A 19,323-nucleotide genomic window follows, 5' to 3' on the forward strand; every position below is an offset into this window, starting at 1 on the left:
CTCCAATGATTATGAAAATACAATAATCGAGATAAAACTATTATCGTGCCCTATTCCGCCCCCTTTCCAGCGGTGTGCTTTCATTCCTCCATAAAAGCCCAAACTTCATGCGCAGATCAGTAAAATCATGTAAAGTGACTTTCGCAAAATGCAAAAGTTGATTACATTTATTTGTGTTTTTAAAAGTGCGAAAGAGAACTTGTGCTGTTCCTCAGGAGGCTTTCTGTGCACACACACTCAGAGACGGAACAGAACACGGACATGTAAAGTCACCTTTTAAAGTAGGCTGTTAAGTTAATACTTTTACATGATTTATTTTAACATGTATAGGAGTTAGCCTAGTATTCTGAATTGTGAAATTTCACTGGTATCTAATATGCAGACGTCATTGCAACCTTATTTACAGAAAAGTAAAAGAAAAGTAGCCATCTCATAATAGTGTTAAATAATTGTGATTACGATATTAATCAAAATAACCCTGATTATGATTTGTGCCAAAGTATATATATTTTTAAATCTCGTCCAATACCGTCACCTGATGGACTTTTGATTCCTTGCCACTGTCACTTTTGGCTTGCTGAGTAGAGGTTTAAGATAATTAATATTCAGTAATATTATTGATTTAACAGCATTGATACTACCAGATGAGAACAAAATTTGAACTGAATTAAGCTGGATAATTACACTTTGCAACACTGAATTGAATGAACATTGAACTAAATAAATGACCCTATTGCCTTCTGCAGAGCTGCTTATAGCTAAAATTAACTTGTTTCGATTGATGAACTTTGCAAAATTGAAACGGGCTATTTTAGTATCATTGAGGCACTATTATATGAAGTTTATTATGATTATTTCAAGCAACAAAAGTCATTTTATGGTTTTAATTTTCTATAAAACTCTAAATGAATCTGAGCTGAAGAATGACAATTATCTTCCGAGGAGCTGCTTTAGAGCTGAATTTGTTTTATAATTGATGAATTCTACAAGACGGACTTTTAATGTTTATGAACGTGAAGCTGCATTGAAACAGTTTGTATTGTATAAAGTTCTATATACATAAATGTGGCTTGACATTTTGTGTCAGTAAGCTCATACTTACAATGATAAACTTCTGTCTCTCTTTCTGAAGTTTCAGAAACTCCTCCACAGTCAGACTGTCCACAGTCTTCTTCAGCAAGATAAAATCACAGGTAGGAGAATGTGTTTTATGCTCTTTCCTGATAATACAAGAACACCACAGCACATCAGAACAAAATGCACAATAACCAGAGGACTTATGACATTTCATAAATCAAATAACCCTGACTTGCAATCCGCGTCTTATTGCATTACAGAGACAAAGCCTCTCTCAGCTCTAGAACGCAACAGTGGAAAGTTGAACAGACATGTACTCACTCAGGGTCATCCTCAGGTTCCCATCCTTCCAGCTCTTTCAGACAGAAGAAACACTGCGCTATATCTGGACTATTGTCCGACGGGGTGTGAATAAATCCAGCTTTGGCCATCTACAGAACCAAAAAAAGCAGTATAAAGAGGAAAAAAAACTCAACTTCAGCACCTACAAAACAACTTTTCTGTGTTGACGGATCGAAGGGATTACTCACGTTTTCTGGAGTGCAAATGCAGGCCTCTTCAAACGGCCAACCAACGAATGTTTGAAGTCTGTTCTCATAAAAGTACATTTTAGTCTGGTCGTCACTACTACGATCCATTTTCTTGAATATGGAGAGTAATATTAAAACAATAAGAAAGAAGACCGAGATACTCGCGAGGCTTGCTTGTTGTTGTCTTTTCTTCCGGTTAAAGTTTAAAATTTAGAGCGCGAGTTATGATTGGCTACAGGATGTAACTTCCACGCATGCGCAGATCGAGAATATCCTACGGAACTACGTGTATACATTAGCATTATTATATCCTCCTGAGAACCAGAAATAAAAAGCTTTGTGAATTTAGCATTTTTTCATGTCATTACATTGTTTAGAGCATAAGAAAAAAAAATGGTAAAATAATATTTTTTTTTAAATTATAATTTATTCATATGTTATGCTATGTCCTCTGTAGAGGGCACCAGGACAATAGACATGAAAAGGCAAAAGATAAAAAGCTTTGTGAATTTAGTATTTTTTCATGTCATTACATTGTTTAGAGCATAAGAAAAAAAATGGTAAAACAATATATTTTTTTAATTATAATTTATTCATATGTTATGCTATGTCCTCTGTAGAGGGCACCAGGACAATAGACATAAAAAGGCAAAAGCAATGGGAATTTTTTTTAAAATCACCAATCAATTTTTAGGTTTCAGGATTTTTTTTATACCTAATTTTGTTTAAGGATGGTTCTCAACTATGTTATAAAATATATAACAAAATGATTTGATATACCATTTTGCTTTATGCAATATGTGTGTAAAAATTCCATAAACTGGTTTTCCCATTAAGCACAATGTTATCTATACACTGCATCTAATTTGCATATTAAAGTGCTGTTGGGACAGCATGTTGAAAAAAGAAGTGTAATAATGGGAGTAGTAATTGGCCAGATTTTCATAATAATATCTAATATTTCATAAGACGAATGCTAAATAATTTGTTTTCCTATTAAATTCTTTTGTCTCCCAAAATGTATAATAAACATGATTTCAGTCCTGGTGTCCTCTACAGTGGACATGTATGAAATGATGTCCTGTTTCATAACAGGAAGTCATATTTTGATTTGAAACCCCATAACATTTTCCTGAGATGTTGATTTATGACAAACAATTTGAAAATTAATCAGATTTAAATTTTAATTACAAAATATTATCATATTTCCATAAGGGTGTACAATTTGATCACTAAATTAATGTCAGCCATTTTTAAAAACCAAGGAGAGGGAGTGGCCACGGTGAAACATCCAATCATTTGGTATCTCTGGAAAGCCCTGAATGTGCTCTGTACAGGACATCCAGACTTGAAACTGTGACATGTGAGGTCTCAGAGAAAGTCACTAAAATATAATGTCCACAGAGGCAAAAACTCCATAGCTGGGTCTCAGGAGGATATGTAACTTTACGATCTTATTAATAATATAATAAGATTAATAATAAAGCAACTTTCATTTCATGGAACACGTAATTTTTTCTCTATCTCTTTTCTGCAGAGATTGTACTGTGGTTTATTAAAGCTCTTTGGTGAATTGGCCAATATGTTTTTGTGTCTAGCTCATAAGTGTTACGAGTTTGTAAGGCACATGAGACCTTTTCATGTTTTTTTGATAACTGTTCACAATACTTAATGGGATTTTTGAAGGATTAGGTTGTATCTTTACAAAAACTGTTTTATTCATAGTATATAGACACATAGAGTGCACTGTTGCAAACTTTGTAAGTGGGAATCCTATATGAAGGACATGTCAGTTACAGTATTTCAATGGAAACTGGTTACCAAGGACAATTTCAACAGGCTTCTGTTCTGAAACTGTTTAGCAATAGCGTACAAGTATATAATTATGATACAAACAATGCTGGGTCATCTCGGTCGGTAGTAATACGGACTGTGTAAAGCACACAGCAACAGTCAGTTAAATTCAGAGCAGAACAATCCATTTGTTTTAACTAAACCCAGGTTACAGTAAATTAGATTAATTCCTCCAGAATTAAGAGACAGGATTTTTTGGTAATAATTCTAAAACCTTTCCAGATGGTCTTAAGAAAGAGAAAGCAAATAAATCACATAGGGAATCAAATGAATTGAATCCTGGTGGTACCTTTCATTTCTTGGTTGCTTGGCTTCCCTGTCAGTTACTAGTAACGTAAAGAAACAACAAGCAGAGTTCATTTGCCAGGCCTAAATATATTTAAATGCCATGTATGTCCATATACTACAAACACAGCAGTCTGTAACCCCAGAGAATAAAACAAGCTTCACTGGAACTGACAAACATTGACATGATAATAAATAATAGCACGAAAGACAAGACAATAATGGGTCATTAAAGTAAAAAAAACCAAACAGCAGTAATGAATTATAATGTGTCGTATAATGTGCGTTTATAATTTGAAAACGAACAGAGATGTTAGAAGTGATTTGCCACAGTAATAGCATGCTTTGCAAGTTTTATGTAAGATCATATCTTCACACATTTTTCCTAACAGTGTGCAAAAGTGAGCTTATATGATAAGGTTCTTCTCAGGCTTGAATTCTTTTTATACAGCCTCATTTTGACTATAAACCAGAAATGGTTAATAATACATACGCAATTCTGAATACTGACTCTACATCAAATGCTGACTGATGGGAAAACAGATGTTGAAATATGAAACCTTAATTGTACCAATTTATTTTTCTCATATTTGTAAATCGAAGAGTTTAACACAGGTGAATGTGGTTCCTTAAATGTCCACATGGTGTCAGTATTCCCAGAGGGAAGAGTTGTCTGCAATCTCTCCATCTGCTTTCAAATTGCCTCCTTGGTCTCCACGCAGATATTTGCCGTTTTTGCCCCTTATAGCTACCCGACCATGCTCTAAGAACTCAAAGCAGAAATCTTCAGGTGTGTCTCCATCAGTGCACACCAAGCCGCTGTTGGACACATACCAAAATTTTCCACCAGCACCTGTAGGAAAAAAATGCTGGTCAGCTTCTTAACATAAATGACTTGAGTCCTGGTTAATTTCTGACAAAAAAGTGCTAAAAATTATATTTAAATGTTTGTTGCATATTTAAAATGCTGAATTTTGAATTTCACTATTTCGTAACATTTGGTATATTTCATAATTTTGTATTATACTTTTATTGTTATAAGAAAATGCCGTATGTAGGTAAATCAGTTCCCTTGAAAATCAGTTCCACCTGGTTAATTAATAAAAAATATTTTGACATTTCTGACACTGATTACATTTAATAATGACTTAATCAAGTCAGGTTCAATTTAACTACAAGCTCACAATCGTTGTATAACTGTGACATCGCCTGAAAAATCCTATTTTAATATCTATATTCCTATTTTTTCATCATCTAAAATTTGCTGTATTTCATAATGTTGTATTCTAGTTTTATCATTATAAAATGACATTTAATCAAGTCAAATTCTAGAAATTCGCGAAGGCTGTATAACTGTTACAATACCTAAAAAAGCTCTCTTTTTATCATCTAACATTTGGTATATATAATAATGTTAAATAAAATATGTACGAATAATAAAAAAAAGGCAAAATATATTTATTTTATTTTTGACATTTCTGACAACTGCGTACAATTTAACAGAACTCATTGCCAGAAGCTATTTTTGACCTTAAATAAATTTCCAGGAATTAAAAGCTGTTAATTGCTTTCCAGGAATCTGTTTTAGGAGTTATTACGGAACGTACAGATTAAAATGATAGACAATGTGGCTGGATTAAAACTCACCTTTGATGTGGTATGCACCGTCATTGAACTGCAGTGTAAATATATCATAGACTGAACGATTGGCGTCCAGTGTATTAGAGTTCTTGTGGTGGCAAACATAACCATTCTCTCCCCTCAGGATCAGAATGGGCCTATTGATCAGCTTCAGAATCAACTGCTCGTTCTCACCTGGAGGAAAAAACAGGGTGACATATTGTATCATTATACTTTTTTCAAATAAAATTGGATTTGATTTAGATGTTTTGATTTGGTTTGTGGGTAGTATCAAGTATGAACTCACCCACAGAGTCACTGACTGCAGCAAGCTGGCCATTTTTCTTAGTGCATACGTATTTTCCATTGCTGGCTCGCAGTGCCACCCGTCGACTGAGCCACACTATGTCAAACATGGTGTTGGCACCGCTGCACACAGTGGGAGATTGTATGTATAAGTGTTAATAAAACATATACACCTACTGAGAACAGGAGTAAATTAAATGGATTTACAATTTCTGTTATTTTACCACTGTGTTATGGATGTTATGGTTGCATTTATTGATTGTTACATAATAGGACTGTTGCTTGCCCTCATGCCATATTTCATATAAGTGGAAAAGAATGATTTTTCATAACAGAAAGTTTGAAAAGTAAAGTTAAATCTTACATTTCCGTGGCTGTTGACTGGATGCCTCCATGAGTGACAAGCGTCCAGTAATTCCCTTCGTTAGTTCTGAATTTGCACTTTCTTGTGTCTTTATCAATTTCCATTTGAAATGTCTCCATGTCTGTCTCATCGTCCTGATTGGCTGAGACACTCACTCCTGTTGAAAAACATAGAGAAATAAAAAAGACATAAGACAATTGTTATTCGATGCTTTTAATTTAAAACATGCGTATATGGGGGAGCAGTGAATTTTTGCTTATTTATTCAAATAATGTTCAGAATGAAGCTTTGAAATTGTGCCTCAAACACATATTATTAGCAATCCTATTTGACATTTTAGAAGTCAGTACATTTTCAATAAAATATATAAATATCTTAAGTCAGATTCAGTTTAACTATAAGTTCTTGAAGGCTGTATGACAACACCTGAAAAAGCCCTGTAACTTAAAATTATATATATTACATGAAGTAATTCAGTAGTTCCCTTCATACTACTGTTCAGAAGTTTGGTGGCGGTAATTTTTTCTAATGATTTTATAAGAAGTCTTTTATGCTCACTGATGCTACATTTGTTTGATCAAAAATACAGTAAAAACAGTAATATTGTGAAATATCATTTTCATTTAAAATTACTTTTAATCAATTTCAACATATTGTAAAATTTACTTTATTGCTGTGATGGCAAAGCTGAATTTTCAGCAGCCATTACACCAGTCTTCAGTGTCACACGATCCTTTAGAAATCATTCTAATATGCTGCATTCTAATAAAAAATAAAAAGAGGACTCTTTGATGAATAGACAGTTCAGAACAACAGCAAACCCAGCCTTGTATGTTGCATCTGTTAAACAATCCGCTAAAATGTATCCGCTTAAACAAGATAGCGTGTGTTTGTCCTGAACTTTCCCCTAGTTTGGAATCCTGAAAGGAGACAAAGCACCAGCATGATTAACTTCACTGCCACGCACGACAGGCATCAACCTGACTCTGAGCCCTGTTCTGGTGCAACGTCTACAGCGGACCATGTTTATTTAAGACTCACATCTATAGTTAATGGAGCCCAAACATGTCGCTCTGCTGTCTATAAGCATCCTTTATTTCAATGCAAGATCACTGATGTTTTGAAATGAGGAGGTTTACTCATTCAGTCACGATGACAGATTCATTCCAAATCACTGTATTATTTGTAACATTTACACAATAAGACCACTGGCTGTGGTCTGAAACATTTTTTTTTTAATATCCAAGCCATTAATCTTGATTAAGCTATTGGGTTGTAAAAACAGTAGACTTTGTGTGTTTCTATTAAAAAACCTTGTGTATTTTAGTCTATGTACCAAAATTATATTCATGCATTCTTATTGGCAAACAGCATTTCTGACTATGCATCTGCATTACCATTCAGTGCAGTAGGGCAAAACCACTTGTGAATGTATCTTTCGCATTGCACTGATAAAAACTTGTCATAGAAACCATGACCTTGGCAGGGTCAGAGGCCTCGCTGCACCCCACTGGGTTTTTATGCCAATCAGTCCTGGGACTTTGTCATGGCATTCATTAGTCCAGAATATAAGGCATAGCTGTGTTCAAGAAACATCTTAAAAACATGAGAGTGCTTGTTTATTTGTAAGTGGCAAAAGTAGGGTCAGTCAATACAATTTTTTGTTTAGGCTAAGAGACTGTTTAATAGTTTTAAACGTTATTTGCTATTTATTAAAATTATTATTTAAAATTAAACATACATGTATGTACATTACGATTCAAATGTTTGGAATAATTAAGATTTTATAATGTTTTTGAGTCAAAAAATAAAAAATACAAATACAGTAAAAATAATGCTATTCTAATTTAAAACAACTGTTTTCAATTTGACTCTACTTTAAAATGTAATTTATTTATGGCAAAGCTAACATTTTCAGCATCATTACTCCATGATCCTTCAGAAATCATTTAAATATGCTGATTTGGTGCTCAAGAAACATCTTCTACTTATTATTAATTTTAAAACAGCTTTTGCTTAATATTTTGGTGGAAACTGTGATACACTACCATTCAAAGTTTGAGGTAAGTAAGAGTTTAAAAACAGAAGAAATTAATACTTTTTCATCAAGGCCACATTAAATTGATCAAAAAATGTTACAAAAGAATTCTATTTTAAATAAATGCTGTTATTTTGAACTTTGTATTTATCAAAGAATCCTGAAAAATGTGGCATGGTTTCCACAAAATTATTAAGCAGCAAAAACTGTTTTCAACAATATTAGGAACCAATATAATTTATTGGTTTAATGTGGTACAATTTAATTATTTGGTTTAATTTCAAAATATTACTTTTTGAATGTATTTTTTTTGATCAAATAAATGCAGCCTTGGTGAGCATTAGAGATTTCTTTAAAATAAAAAACATTACAAACCCATAATTATTTTAAAATGTTGGTAGTGCAAGTCATTTAAAATGATAAAACATTTAAAAAAATAATAAGTATTATAAATGATAGATAAATAAATACATAAATTGTATTGTTTATTTGAGCTTCTTCAGAGATGTAACCAACTTTATGAGATCTTCAAAAGCTTTTGAAAATAAGAAGAAACAAAACAGTGTGTCCAAACTTTTGTCTGGTAGGGCAAATAAATGATTCAACTTCATGATCAAGCAAAACCAGCAGCATCGTTCAAGATGCATCAAACAGATTGTCGTGGCTAAGGCTGGGATGTATCTGAAAATATCCCTTGATCATTTTCTTAAGCCTTTAACAGGCCAGATCCTGCACCTTACCCACTTCTCCCTCCACACTGTCATCCTTCCTGCCCGGCTGCCCCTCCCCTTCTAATGCTGTAACCTCTCCTAATTCTCAGTATGCAAAGAGGCACAAAGCTGCACTGTAGGGCCCAGTAAGCAGCTTTTTGGAGTAGCGTATGTACAATCCTCCAGCTCCAAGGAAAACCAGTCGGGAGGCTGAAGTAATACTATTGTTTCGACGGGACTCTGCAGGGTGCCTGAGACATGCTGGGAAAGAAACCAGGCCTATCAGCAGAATCTGCCACCATCGGTCACTCCACCATAGAATGATTTTTTTTTTGCTATGATTTAGGCTATCTGTGTGCTTGTGTTTCTCTCTCCACCAGTCATTTTCTCTCACACTGCATGGACTATTTTTACAATTCATCTTGGCTATCAATAGACACTACCTGGTCTTACTTTGAAATTTAGTTCTATAATCCGATTCCTAATGACTTTAAGTGATAGAAATATGTGGTATGCAGGATTAAGACAACACAGTGTTAGTGCATTGTTTTTGTTGGAACCAGAGTACAACTACAGCCAAAGCCGCCAAAAACAAAGTCTAGCTTCTAATCAAGACAAAATCAGGGATAACGAAAAAGAAACAGCTTCACATGTTTCTCTTTCTCAGATCAGACATCACTCTGCTGCAGCAGTTTCCATTTCTGCGGCCCGTTACACTTTATTTTCCAATTTCACGTCTGACTCTGCTTTAGTTTTGCACCAAAGATAGAAGAAGAGAGGCCAGCTGGGGCAGGACACTCTATCTCCTTTGTTGATCATTCCTCATCCACGGCACTGTGATTACTGAGCTCAATCCTGAACTCCTGCGAATGACCTCACTCCCATCACAAAATGCTCCCTCTCAATTTTCCAACCCATTTCTGTGGAATGGTAACAGTACCCAGAGACAGAGACAGAGAGAGGGCCTTCTCAAAACTGGGGCAAGTAGATCGCTGCATGCGTACCAGGTCAAATACCTATCGAAGAACACAAAAAGTATATGGGAGAACACTACAAAAGGTGACTACAGAATGCATAGGTTTTGGTTTAACATGCATGTATACAGTGGGGTTCAAAAGTCTGGGGCTACATTGAAAATAAAATAAAATGAAATAATAAACATCTGGTGTGCATGCAGCTCAAGTGCTGCTGTCCCAAAGCAGAAAGGGGATAAACTAAACACATAAACTAAAAACTAAAGGGATTCTGAAACTTATTTTAATTTTTACAAGTTGATATTACAATTTGTCATGAAAAATTGTATTCAACTATAATTATGCAAAATATAAGCATTTCCACTAGTGGTCCCAGACGTTTGGATCCCATTCTATGTGAAAATGTCTACTTAGAAATATTTGGCCCAAAACTAAAGCTGTGATCTCCAAATGTACCAAGACAGCCACTCTGAGATAAATTTTTAATGGTAAAGTGATGCCACAATCTACTGTCTCTCATTTTGTTTGCTTCTTTCTTTCTTTCTTTCTTTCTTTCTTTCTTTCTTTCTTTCTTTCTTTCTTTCTTTCTTTCTTTCTTTCTCAATATCTCTTCCTTTGTGCTCATCTCCTTTTCACCTTCCGGGCCGGATTAGAATGCTCCAGGGAACACTGTGGAGGTGATGAAGAACATGGTAACAGATCCACCAGTCTGAGTGGATGCCATCTTTCCGACTCAAGTTTGTGTGCCACACAACATGCGCCATAGCTGCTGCAGAAAACGTACACCACGACAAAAGCAAACTAATAAGCGTCAGCCAATAATAGCAGTATTTCTGAAAAACTACCATGCAATGTCACAACTCATTATTGATTAAAAGATCATCTGTGAGTTTGTGTTGCATCCCAGGGCGAGAGGCCTGGGGCTTAATAAACGTCAGACCTGCAGAGCTGGTTGGCAGTCCTGTCTGAAGTCATCTCTGGTTCCCTTCATCATGTAGAGACTCTCTAAAAGAAATGAACTGCTTCTTCCATTAGCAAAATTACTTTACCTAATTGCTTTTTGCACAGAATGAATTTGCAGTAGATGGGGAGAGATGCTTCTCGTTCATTAAGAACAAATGTTACATCTGGCCTATGTAATTTTCCCTGTCTTTTTTCACCCATAATGAAATGCCGTGATTTCTTTGGTAATATGTTGATACTTGATGTTTCCTAATGTTGAATCAACACCGAACCATTTGAAGCAAGAGAAATACACCATGTAGAACACAATAAGAGTCATAATGTGTGACTCAAACATCGAACCTCTTAATTTTGATAACAATCCAGAGCTTTTGACTATGGCTTCAGCTGCTTACATTTAAGACATCACAATTTATTGGAGGATTTGTATAATAGCTGCCTTGCAACCTATTTAGCTGGTAAAATTAAATAATATTCTTTGTGCTCGCAGTTGGTTCCTGGTGTGCATGCTTTTCTACCACAAACTAACTTTTCGAATGGCGTTAAATGGCTCTATCCCATGGGTAAACTAAACTGACAATACAACATCATGTCCTCTTTAGGGAATTGCCACTAAAATCTTTGATTTATGATCTTTTAATAGTGACAATGACAAAAAAGTCACCTGTCCACACCCATAATGCATTATATCTCTATTCATTGTGATTTTGTGCCCGATCTTTCTTCCTCCTGCCTGTCTTGTTCTCTTTTCTGTTGTATACTTTCACACTTTTCATTGTCTCTTTTCCCCGTATTGGGTTTTTTTGCCTGTCGGGCCAAAACCCAACTGCTCCCAAAGGACTCTCTGATTTGCGTCCCCATTGTAGCCCAGTGCATTGCGTGGTCCCCAGATAAAGAAATGCAGCGGAAGGCTTGTGTTTCTGAAAGCAGACTCCACCATCATTGAAATGCCCCTGTCCACTCAATTATTTATCACACCTTACCACTAGTGTGTGCATGCATGTGCACATGTGCATGTGAGTATATCAGAGCATATTCTTCTTATCTTTTATATAAAAATACTGACTAAAAGTGTATCACTCTGTAAAAAATTATGCGCAAATATGTGTACATCTGTGAGAATGAGCATAAGACCAAGAGAGAGAGAGACATGGATGAGTGTACTGGCGAGGACAGGATCTGTTACTGACCCAGCTTCCTATGGTGGATATTCAAAGCCATTCAGTTTCTCCAGTAATTTATCTATTGCAGGTGGCTCAAAATGCTTACCAAGAGCTCTGCACTGGAGATAATGGATAATGTTACAGCATGCAAGATTTACATTATAGAACTTAGTTGCTCAGTCAAGACAGGAAACTACAATTATGCAGCGTGTTTGTTAGCAGAGCACATGGCCAGCGAATAAAATTCGGCCATGTCTGGCAGATTAATATTGGCCTACTCAGCTGAAAAGACAGCTGCCGTATATTATTTCTGTGAGATCACGCTCATGGGCGTGACTCAGTGTTCACCTGCTCTCTAGGCTAGTTTCCATAGATTTTACTATGTGCTCATAGTTTGCAATGCAGCTGCGATTTTGCATGCAAGTTATTTTCATGCACTGGTGTGCTTGCATATAAAACACTAATGGTGACCGAAACCGATGTAAACAACAATGCAAATCATGCTCAGACTACTAAAATCCTATTGTTTAGCATGTTATTTAGTCTGAAAATTTAATTTTTCACTGAATCTTTCCATTACAGTTGATATTTACATGCTTGAACTCCATACTCTAGATTTTTATATCTGGTTATCCAACAGGTATCAGAGGTAGCCTACTTAATAGATGTAATGAGGACTCACATCTGTTACACAAGACGCCACAGGTGTGCTAAGGGATAGGTACAAACCTTATTTTGAGAGTTCCCTTGAATCATTTTTGAAGGGATAGTTAATCCAAAAAAATCTATTTATACTCTCATGACATTCCAAACCTGTATGACTTGCCTTCTTGTGGAATGTAAAAGATGATATTTTGAAGAACGTTTCAACTGTTTTTGTCCATACAACGAAACTCAGTATTGTCCAAAACAACATTAGACCCTACTGAAATTCATTGTACAGAAAAAACAAAGAATTAATCATACAGATTTGGAAACGATATTCACCCAATTCTACAGCAAAAATGAGGCTAGTCGCTGAAGCATGTGGTCCTCCTGTAGGGGAACGCCAAAAGAAATTCAACTAGCACACTACCTTGTCTGATGGAAACAAATCTATTGTTGGAGGCCTGAAACACCACTTGCGGATGGCTTTCCTCAAGATCAAACAGCTCATCTTTGCCAGGTTTGGAGCAGCGTCCAGAGCGCAGAGTTCCAGTGGGCCCCATGGGGGTCAAGTACTTCCCCTCACAGTCCTTGAAGGCCAACTTGCCTGATTTCAGTTCCAAAGTGTAGCCTGTCCCACGACCATTTTCAGAAGACAGTTTCCCATCATTGTTCAGAAAGCGGCTGTCGCTGGTCTTAAGACAATATTTGCCATCCATGTACACAAGAGTTAAAAGAGCATCCACACCCCAAGGGATGTTGCTGTCCACAGCAATCTCTCCCTCTGGAGATGCTAGGTGGGCATAGCGTTTGCGGGCCACACTGAGCAGATTTGCCTGTGGGTGCAGGGCCAGGTGCATGGCCCATAGTTCTGCCTCACCAATGGTCTGAGCAAAGCAAGACAAGTAGTCCTCTGAACCTCCGAAGAAGCGCAGATATGGCTCGGACTGCAAGGCCCAGCGCCCGTCTGACTGTGCCACAATCAGAAAGCGGCAGTCGTTCTCTTTGGTTTCAGCCTCACAGCTTACCTTGCCATCTTTGTCGGAAGCCAGGTAGCGCCCCAGGTGACTGCGCAGGTAAATCACCTGACCGTCCTGCTCATCCTGCTCCAGAGTCCAAATCTGCTTCTTCTTTAGACTTGGAGCTGAAGCGTTCACCTTGAAGCCAAATGCCTCTGCTGTTAAATAGCGATTCTCGTAATTGATAAGCCCGAATTGTAGCTTGAGGGCTTTACTGCCATTGGAGGGCATCCTGGCTTAAAACCCAGATGGAAGCCAGAGAGTGTTGAAAGTCCAGAGAAGAAGCTGAACAGCAATGTTAGCTCCCCTACTTGTCCTTATTAATTTGCTTCCTATTGGGGAAGAGTAAAGTGAAGTCCACTTCACTATAGGCTCCTTAGTGTAACTTACTCTTTTCAGATACAGGTCTTAACTTTCTTTAGTTGGCTGCTCCTAAGTTCCTCTTTAGGTTTTGTTCTTGTTCCTTGGCCTCTCCGCTTGGAAAAAACGGCGTTTTGCTCCCCGGAGAGCTTGCAGAGGCTCTGGAGATATTTCCCCTTGTGTTTCCTAATCAGATCAGATTATAATCAAGAGACTCAGCACCTCAATCCAGAGAGCCACTGACGTCACCCTGATCCCAATGGTTCCTTTTCCTCTGTGCCTCTTTCACTTGCTTCCTCTGTCTCATTCCCTTTCCTTCTCAATTTACCTGCGATTTTCTGTCCTCTCCATTGGCTGCCTTTGGGATTGTGCGACTACTGATTTCTTAAAGAGATGCTCAAGACCGAGTCACACTATTTTACTTCTTCTCGATGCTTTACTCGTCTCAGTCCTTCAGTTTGACATCTGATTAGTTTGTCTCCTCCTTGTCCTCTTCTAAGTCATTTTACTTGAGTCACATCCTCAGAACTTGTATGTCCCTTAAACAGGCAAATTGTTCTCCTCGGAGACCTCAAAAAATAGCTGCATGTCTGTGTGCAAGGTGCCCACTAAGATGCCAGGCCAGCTTGTGCCATGACAACAAACGCCACTTGAAGTACAGTGCAGCTTTTCAGGTCTACTTCAACACCTTTTCTACCTCCCTTTCACCTGTTGTCCTTTCCTGTTATCTTTCTTTTTCTACGTCCTTTCTCCTGTCTCGCTATATTGGACGTATTCTTACACTAGAGACCCTTTATAGAGGCCCAGTAATCCACCCGTTCTATAGTGCTCCTGCCTTTGTCCTCCTCCCCAGTCTCTAACTCTTTGCTGATGGCGTTTTGACACAAAGCTGGGTAACCAGAGACCTCCCCCAGCACCAGTGGTAGTGGCTTTAGAGGGGGATCGGCTTTCCAGTGTACACTCAAGATAAAGTTACATGACTTCTCTGATTCCGAGCTTGGTGGGTCATCTTTATTACGGCTATGTGTGCATGGGTGTGTAAGTGTACTTGGAGGTAACGAACAGATGCTTATTCAAAGATGCCTGACATGTAGCCATTGAAGACCAATTTACTGTGACTGAACACATCTCTCTAGCTCATTTCCAGTCACATAAGTTGTTTGCTTATCATTTCACTAGCCGTGTTGCCTCATGTTTGCGTAATGCTACACATATTGTTGATCCATTTCAAATCCCAAGCATGTTTGTTCAAAAAACAGCCTCCTCCACAGGCCCCTAATCTGCCTTTCAATGATTCAACTCCTTTATTAGACCAATCTAATCCACAGCAACCCCAAACCCCTCCTTCCTCTCATTTGGCACGTCTTGGACACAGAACCTTCCATCTGTCGGGGACTGACCGCGCATGGGACGGGTAAGCCTGAACCACACACACACTCACTCTAAACTCTTCTAAGCACAGGAACAATAAGACGTTAATTTACCGTTATTGGCTTTGACAAATATATCCTTTGTTTAAGCAGAGATGTTAACCTTATACATGCACTATGACCCTTACATTTATATTTACACTTTTACGTTGTTGCCAAATGCTTTGATATAAAAAAACAAAGTACAAAAAAATGCATTCATTATGTTACAGTGAGCAGCTAAGGATTTAACTGCAAAATCCAGTCAAGCAGAACACAGTACCTCGGTACAACTGATGTGCTGTCAGTGGAGTACTTGTAAATCACTGTATAATGCCTTTGAGAGTCAAAAATAATATCCCATTAGGTTGAGAATAAAGGCCGAATTATTACACACAAAACAAGTGTTTTTATATGATTAAAAATCAGTAATGGTGGGAAGCTTCTTTAACCTTGTCGCCATAATCAAATCTCCCTTCATTTAGGCTTTCTTCAATGGGCTGAGAGCTTGTCAATAGCAAGCAATCCCCTTAACAGCCTGACTGACAGTTTGGAGCTTTGCACTTTCAAAGAGAAAAACTATCACGACCTGTGAGCCAGGTTCATTCTCCTGCCTGCAAATAAAGTTCACATCACTGACCATATCTTTTTCCACATGTCTGAATGAAAACATGAATGAAGGCTGAAGAGATAGGAGATTTCCAGGTATATGAACATGTAATGTTGACAATATGCCTAATATGGTTGACAATATGGCTAATTTGGAAAGCACATGTTTCACAGTACCTACCCACAGAAAACTATCTAAATGAAAGGAACGTACTAGAGTGTGCCACCAGAGGGAGGCAGAGTAGCAGAAATTTACCAGAGACATGAGGAAAGTTTAGCATTATAAGGTTTTCTACAGTAATCAGATTTTTTTCCTCTCACACATTTCAAACCAGAAATGTCTGGTTTTCTCTCCTGCAATGTCCCTAGGGTCCATTAGGAAGCCTATAATCTTTCAAGATTAACCACAATATATTCAACAGGGGTGAAAAATGCAGTCCAGTTTGCATGTTGGGAAGTCATACTGCAATAGAGAACCATCCAAACAATATGATCAGCAAGTAAATAACATTAAAGACAAATTATACATCACATAAACTGTCTGGTTACTAATACCCTGAAGTCCATGTTTGGGCCCCTTAGTGTCATTTTTACATTTCATTACTACAAAATTTGTCTGACAGTATTATTTCGGCCCCCGGTCCCCATTCACCTAACCACAACAACACTATTACCACCTCTTTTATTTTTGTTGGTATTCAGCTCACAAGTATATTCCCGTGGTCCATTACCTAAGTCAGGCATGACTCTATGCAACACAGTATTGTGTGTGTCCACGCATGAGTGTGCTTACGTGTGTGTAGTGTGTCTGGTGCGGTGGTACCTCTTGATAGGCAAGCAGATGTTTTTGGGAGGCCAGCGCTGCCAGGTTGAGTCTGAAATGGTTCTTTAGAGACCATTACCCAGCTCCTCTGATGGTAGTCAAATAGCTATCATTACTACGCAGCCTGGGGAGGAAGCACGATTGTCAGGGAGAGAGAGAGAGAGAGAGAGAGAAAAGAGGGGAGGGGGTGGAAGGAGAAAAAAGCTAGAGTTTAAAAATGAACATTGCAGAGTTAACAGCCCCCCAGCTTTTTCTACCCTATTAACTGCAATGGTGCTATTCCCCTGCTCTGTCGGGAGCAACCCTGCCATCCCCAATACCACCAATATACGTAACACCCTTCTTTCTTGCGCCCCTTCTTCTTCTGTCTCTCTCTCTCTACCCGGCCTCTTCATCATCCCTTTCATTTTTATCCTTTACTCCCCGCAACCTGTGATCTTCTCTTCCCCTTCTTCTCTCCTCCAAATCACCCTTTCCACACCCCATGCTCAATTTTTCCCACCCTCATCTGCTCAACTCTGAATTCTGCGTCCTTTGGTTCTGTAACCTTGTTTTATCCTGTCATTAGAATAGCAATACCATGTTTCAGTTAAATTGTGGCTGGGGTAGTTTGTGTGTGTGTGTGTGTGTGTTTTTTTTAATCTACACTAGTACTCAACTGAAATTAGGTATTTTAGAATTACTTATACTTGTTTTTCCTCCATTGAATTAATTGCTTCTGCTTGTATTATTGTTATTTATGTTTTGATAAAAAAAAACTTCTCTGAAATGAATAAACGTTAATGTAATGTAATTTCTCTGTATTTTTATTTCAGTTTTTATTGTATCTGCTTGTAATTGCTTTCTCCCTTGCATTAAGCTCTTCTGCTTTATTATTCTCTCTTATAATTCACTTTGGATAAAATGTATGCTAAATGAATAAATGTAAATTTTATGTATTCTATTTCTTCTTTTAGCATAAGTCATCTGAACAAAGATGGAGAAATCCAGACCAGATCAGCACAGGGTTGATGGCTGAAGATGCCACCAGAGCTTTAGCTTACAGCTTGTGTGACCTCCTCGTCCACCACGGGAGAAGCTAAATTGTATGTCTGCTGCATAATTCATAAGGGGTAAACGGGAAAGAGCACCTTCCATCAAACGCAGGCCTCGAGCTGACCTCTAGGTGTCACTATTGCTTTGCACGTTGACTTGAAGGGCTCACCAGAGTCCCTTCTTAAGAAAATAAGAGATTAATGCTCGGTTTGTCAGACGTGGTGCCTCTGTGACTGTGAGCATGATGGGATTATACTCACTTGACTATTTTTAATCTTTGTTTTATAGCCCCCCTCTGCAAACAGGACCTTCTAGTCAAAAAAAAGGTGCGAAAGAGGAGTCAAGCGGTTTATAGCTACATCTTAACAGCAATTAAAGGTGCACTAATATATACATATAAAGAAATACAATTAAAATGATTTACGCCCACATGAGAAGACTTCAGTCATGTCAGTTATCTAGAAAAAAACAAATTCTGCATGGAGCAGGTTGCTTCCTCGTGGGCGCCACCATATTGTGTCATGCAACTGACCAGATTCCTACTACTACAACTAATAATATTGTGTTGACTTTATATAGAGAATTAATCCTGTGCTCAAGAAAAAACAGAACAAACCAACATACTACAGAAAAAACAAAACACAGCATGAAGTGGCCACATTTAGTAAACAAACTTCATGCATCCAGGCCAATAGGTGTCAGTATAAAGTCCTTATGAACTCGATGAAGTTAAATGTTTAATTTTGGTTGTGAAGCTAAAAATAATTGTGAACTTACTGGATGCACCTTTAAAAGTCATCAGTGTAGGGCAGGCTACTACATGATGCTTCGGACGCTTTTATAATCAATGGTCATTTTCCCACGACTCTGTTGAATTTATAGTCAAAACGCTAGGGAGTCTTGGCGCTAAATATTGCCCTCAACAATTTGGTCTTTGTCTGTTGCCTTATTATTACAACCTAGAATAGACCTATGCTTCCCCCTCAATAGTGAGGTATTTTTAGATTTCACATCCGTCTATTCAATCAGGCAGTTTATTTAAGAACATTTCATTTTGTGCATGGGCTAAGTGACACATCCCTATCAACAGGGCCCATGTAAATTTCATCCTAATGAAATCAAGCTAATGGTTTATGGCCTAATGGATGCAGATTCTAAAAAGAAGATGGATGTTTTATATACAATTTGCACCTAAACTTCGGGCCATTTATTTTGCTGACAAGAAAATACTTCCCAAAAAGGGACTTGGATGAGAAATGCTTCATAAGGCAGTCACGGCAAAAAACGTGTGGCAGGAATGAGTTAACAACGCTGAATAAAGAACTGTATGAAACTGCCAGCCAATCCGTATTGAGATTAACACTTCGGACCCAAATGATTGGCTAGAGCGGATTCAATGCATGTTCGTTGATAAGTACAAGATTCCTGGTCCACGTGGGTCGCGTTACCGTTGCGGAGCTGCCATTGGCTGAGAGGGCTTCGCGGAGGCCCTCCCCCGCCACGTGATTGGCTTCACACTTCTCTCCCTCTCTTGTTCTC

At 37.7% G+C, this 19,323-nt stretch overlaps 2 protein-coding genes across 2 annotated transcripts in view; both read right to left on the minus strand.

The window, feature by feature from the left end:
* The window catches only part of LOC107581679 (baculoviral IAP repeat-containing protein 5.2-like), a 4,814-nt gene extending 2,972 nt beyond the window's left edge, over nt 1-1,842 (minus strand). The window contains exons 1-3 of the mRNA XM_016267297.1: nt 1,608-1,842; nt 1,399-1,508; nt 1,103-1,220 (exon numbers count right to left, since the gene is read on the minus strand). Of these exons, the coding sequence (XP_016122783.1) occupies nt 1,103-1,220; nt 1,399-1,508; nt 1,608-1,715 (336 nt within the window). The 5' untranslated portion in view covers nt 1,716-1,842. The remainder of the gene's footprint in view (nt 1-1,102; nt 1,221-1,398; nt 1,509-1,607) is intronic.
* A 2,543-nt stretch (nt 1,843-4,385) lies between these two features.
* On the minus strand, nt 4,386-14,089 carry LOC107581600 (fascin-2-like). Its single transcript, XM_016267227.1, has 5 exons — nt 12,960-14,089; nt 6,037-6,193; nt 5,674-5,795; nt 5,394-5,561; nt 4,386-4,599 (listed from the first exon to the last, which is right to left on the minus strand). The coding sequence occupies exons 1-5, from the start codon at nt 13,777-13,779 to the stop codon at nt 4,394-4,396; spliced, it is 1,473 nt and encodes a 490-aa protein (XP_016122713.1). The 5' UTR covers nt 13,780-14,089; the 3' UTR covers nt 4,386-4,393.
* Nucleotides 14,090-19,323: the final 5,234 nt, after the last annotated feature.

This window comes from Sinocyclocheilus grahami, unplaced genomic scaffold (assembly GCF_001515645.1).
Source record: "Sinocyclocheilus grahami isolate Dianchi unplaced genomic scaffold, SAMN03320097.WGS_v1.1 scaffold36.1, whole genome shotgun sequence".
Classification (NCBI taxonomy): domain Eukaryota; kingdom Metazoa; phylum Chordata; class Actinopteri; order Cypriniformes; family Cyprinidae; genus Sinocyclocheilus; species Sinocyclocheilus grahami.

What these genes read in the sequence shown, in the direction of transcription:
- LOC107581600 (XM_016267227.1), bottom strand. Translation starts at nt 13,779, where the DNA reads ATGCCCTCCAATGGCAGTAAAGCCCTCAAGCTACAATTCGGGCTTATC. An exon ending in CAGTCAACAGCCACGGAAAT is followed by an intron (nt 5,796 to 6,036) that starts GTAAGATTTAAC and finishes CACTGTGTGCAG; the next exon opens with CGGTGCCAACACCATGTTTG. An exon ending in CGGTGCATACCACATCAAAG is followed by an intron (nt 4,600 to 5,393) that starts GTGAGTTTTAAT and finishes TTTTTCCTACAG; the next exon opens with GTGCTGGTGGAAAATTTTGG.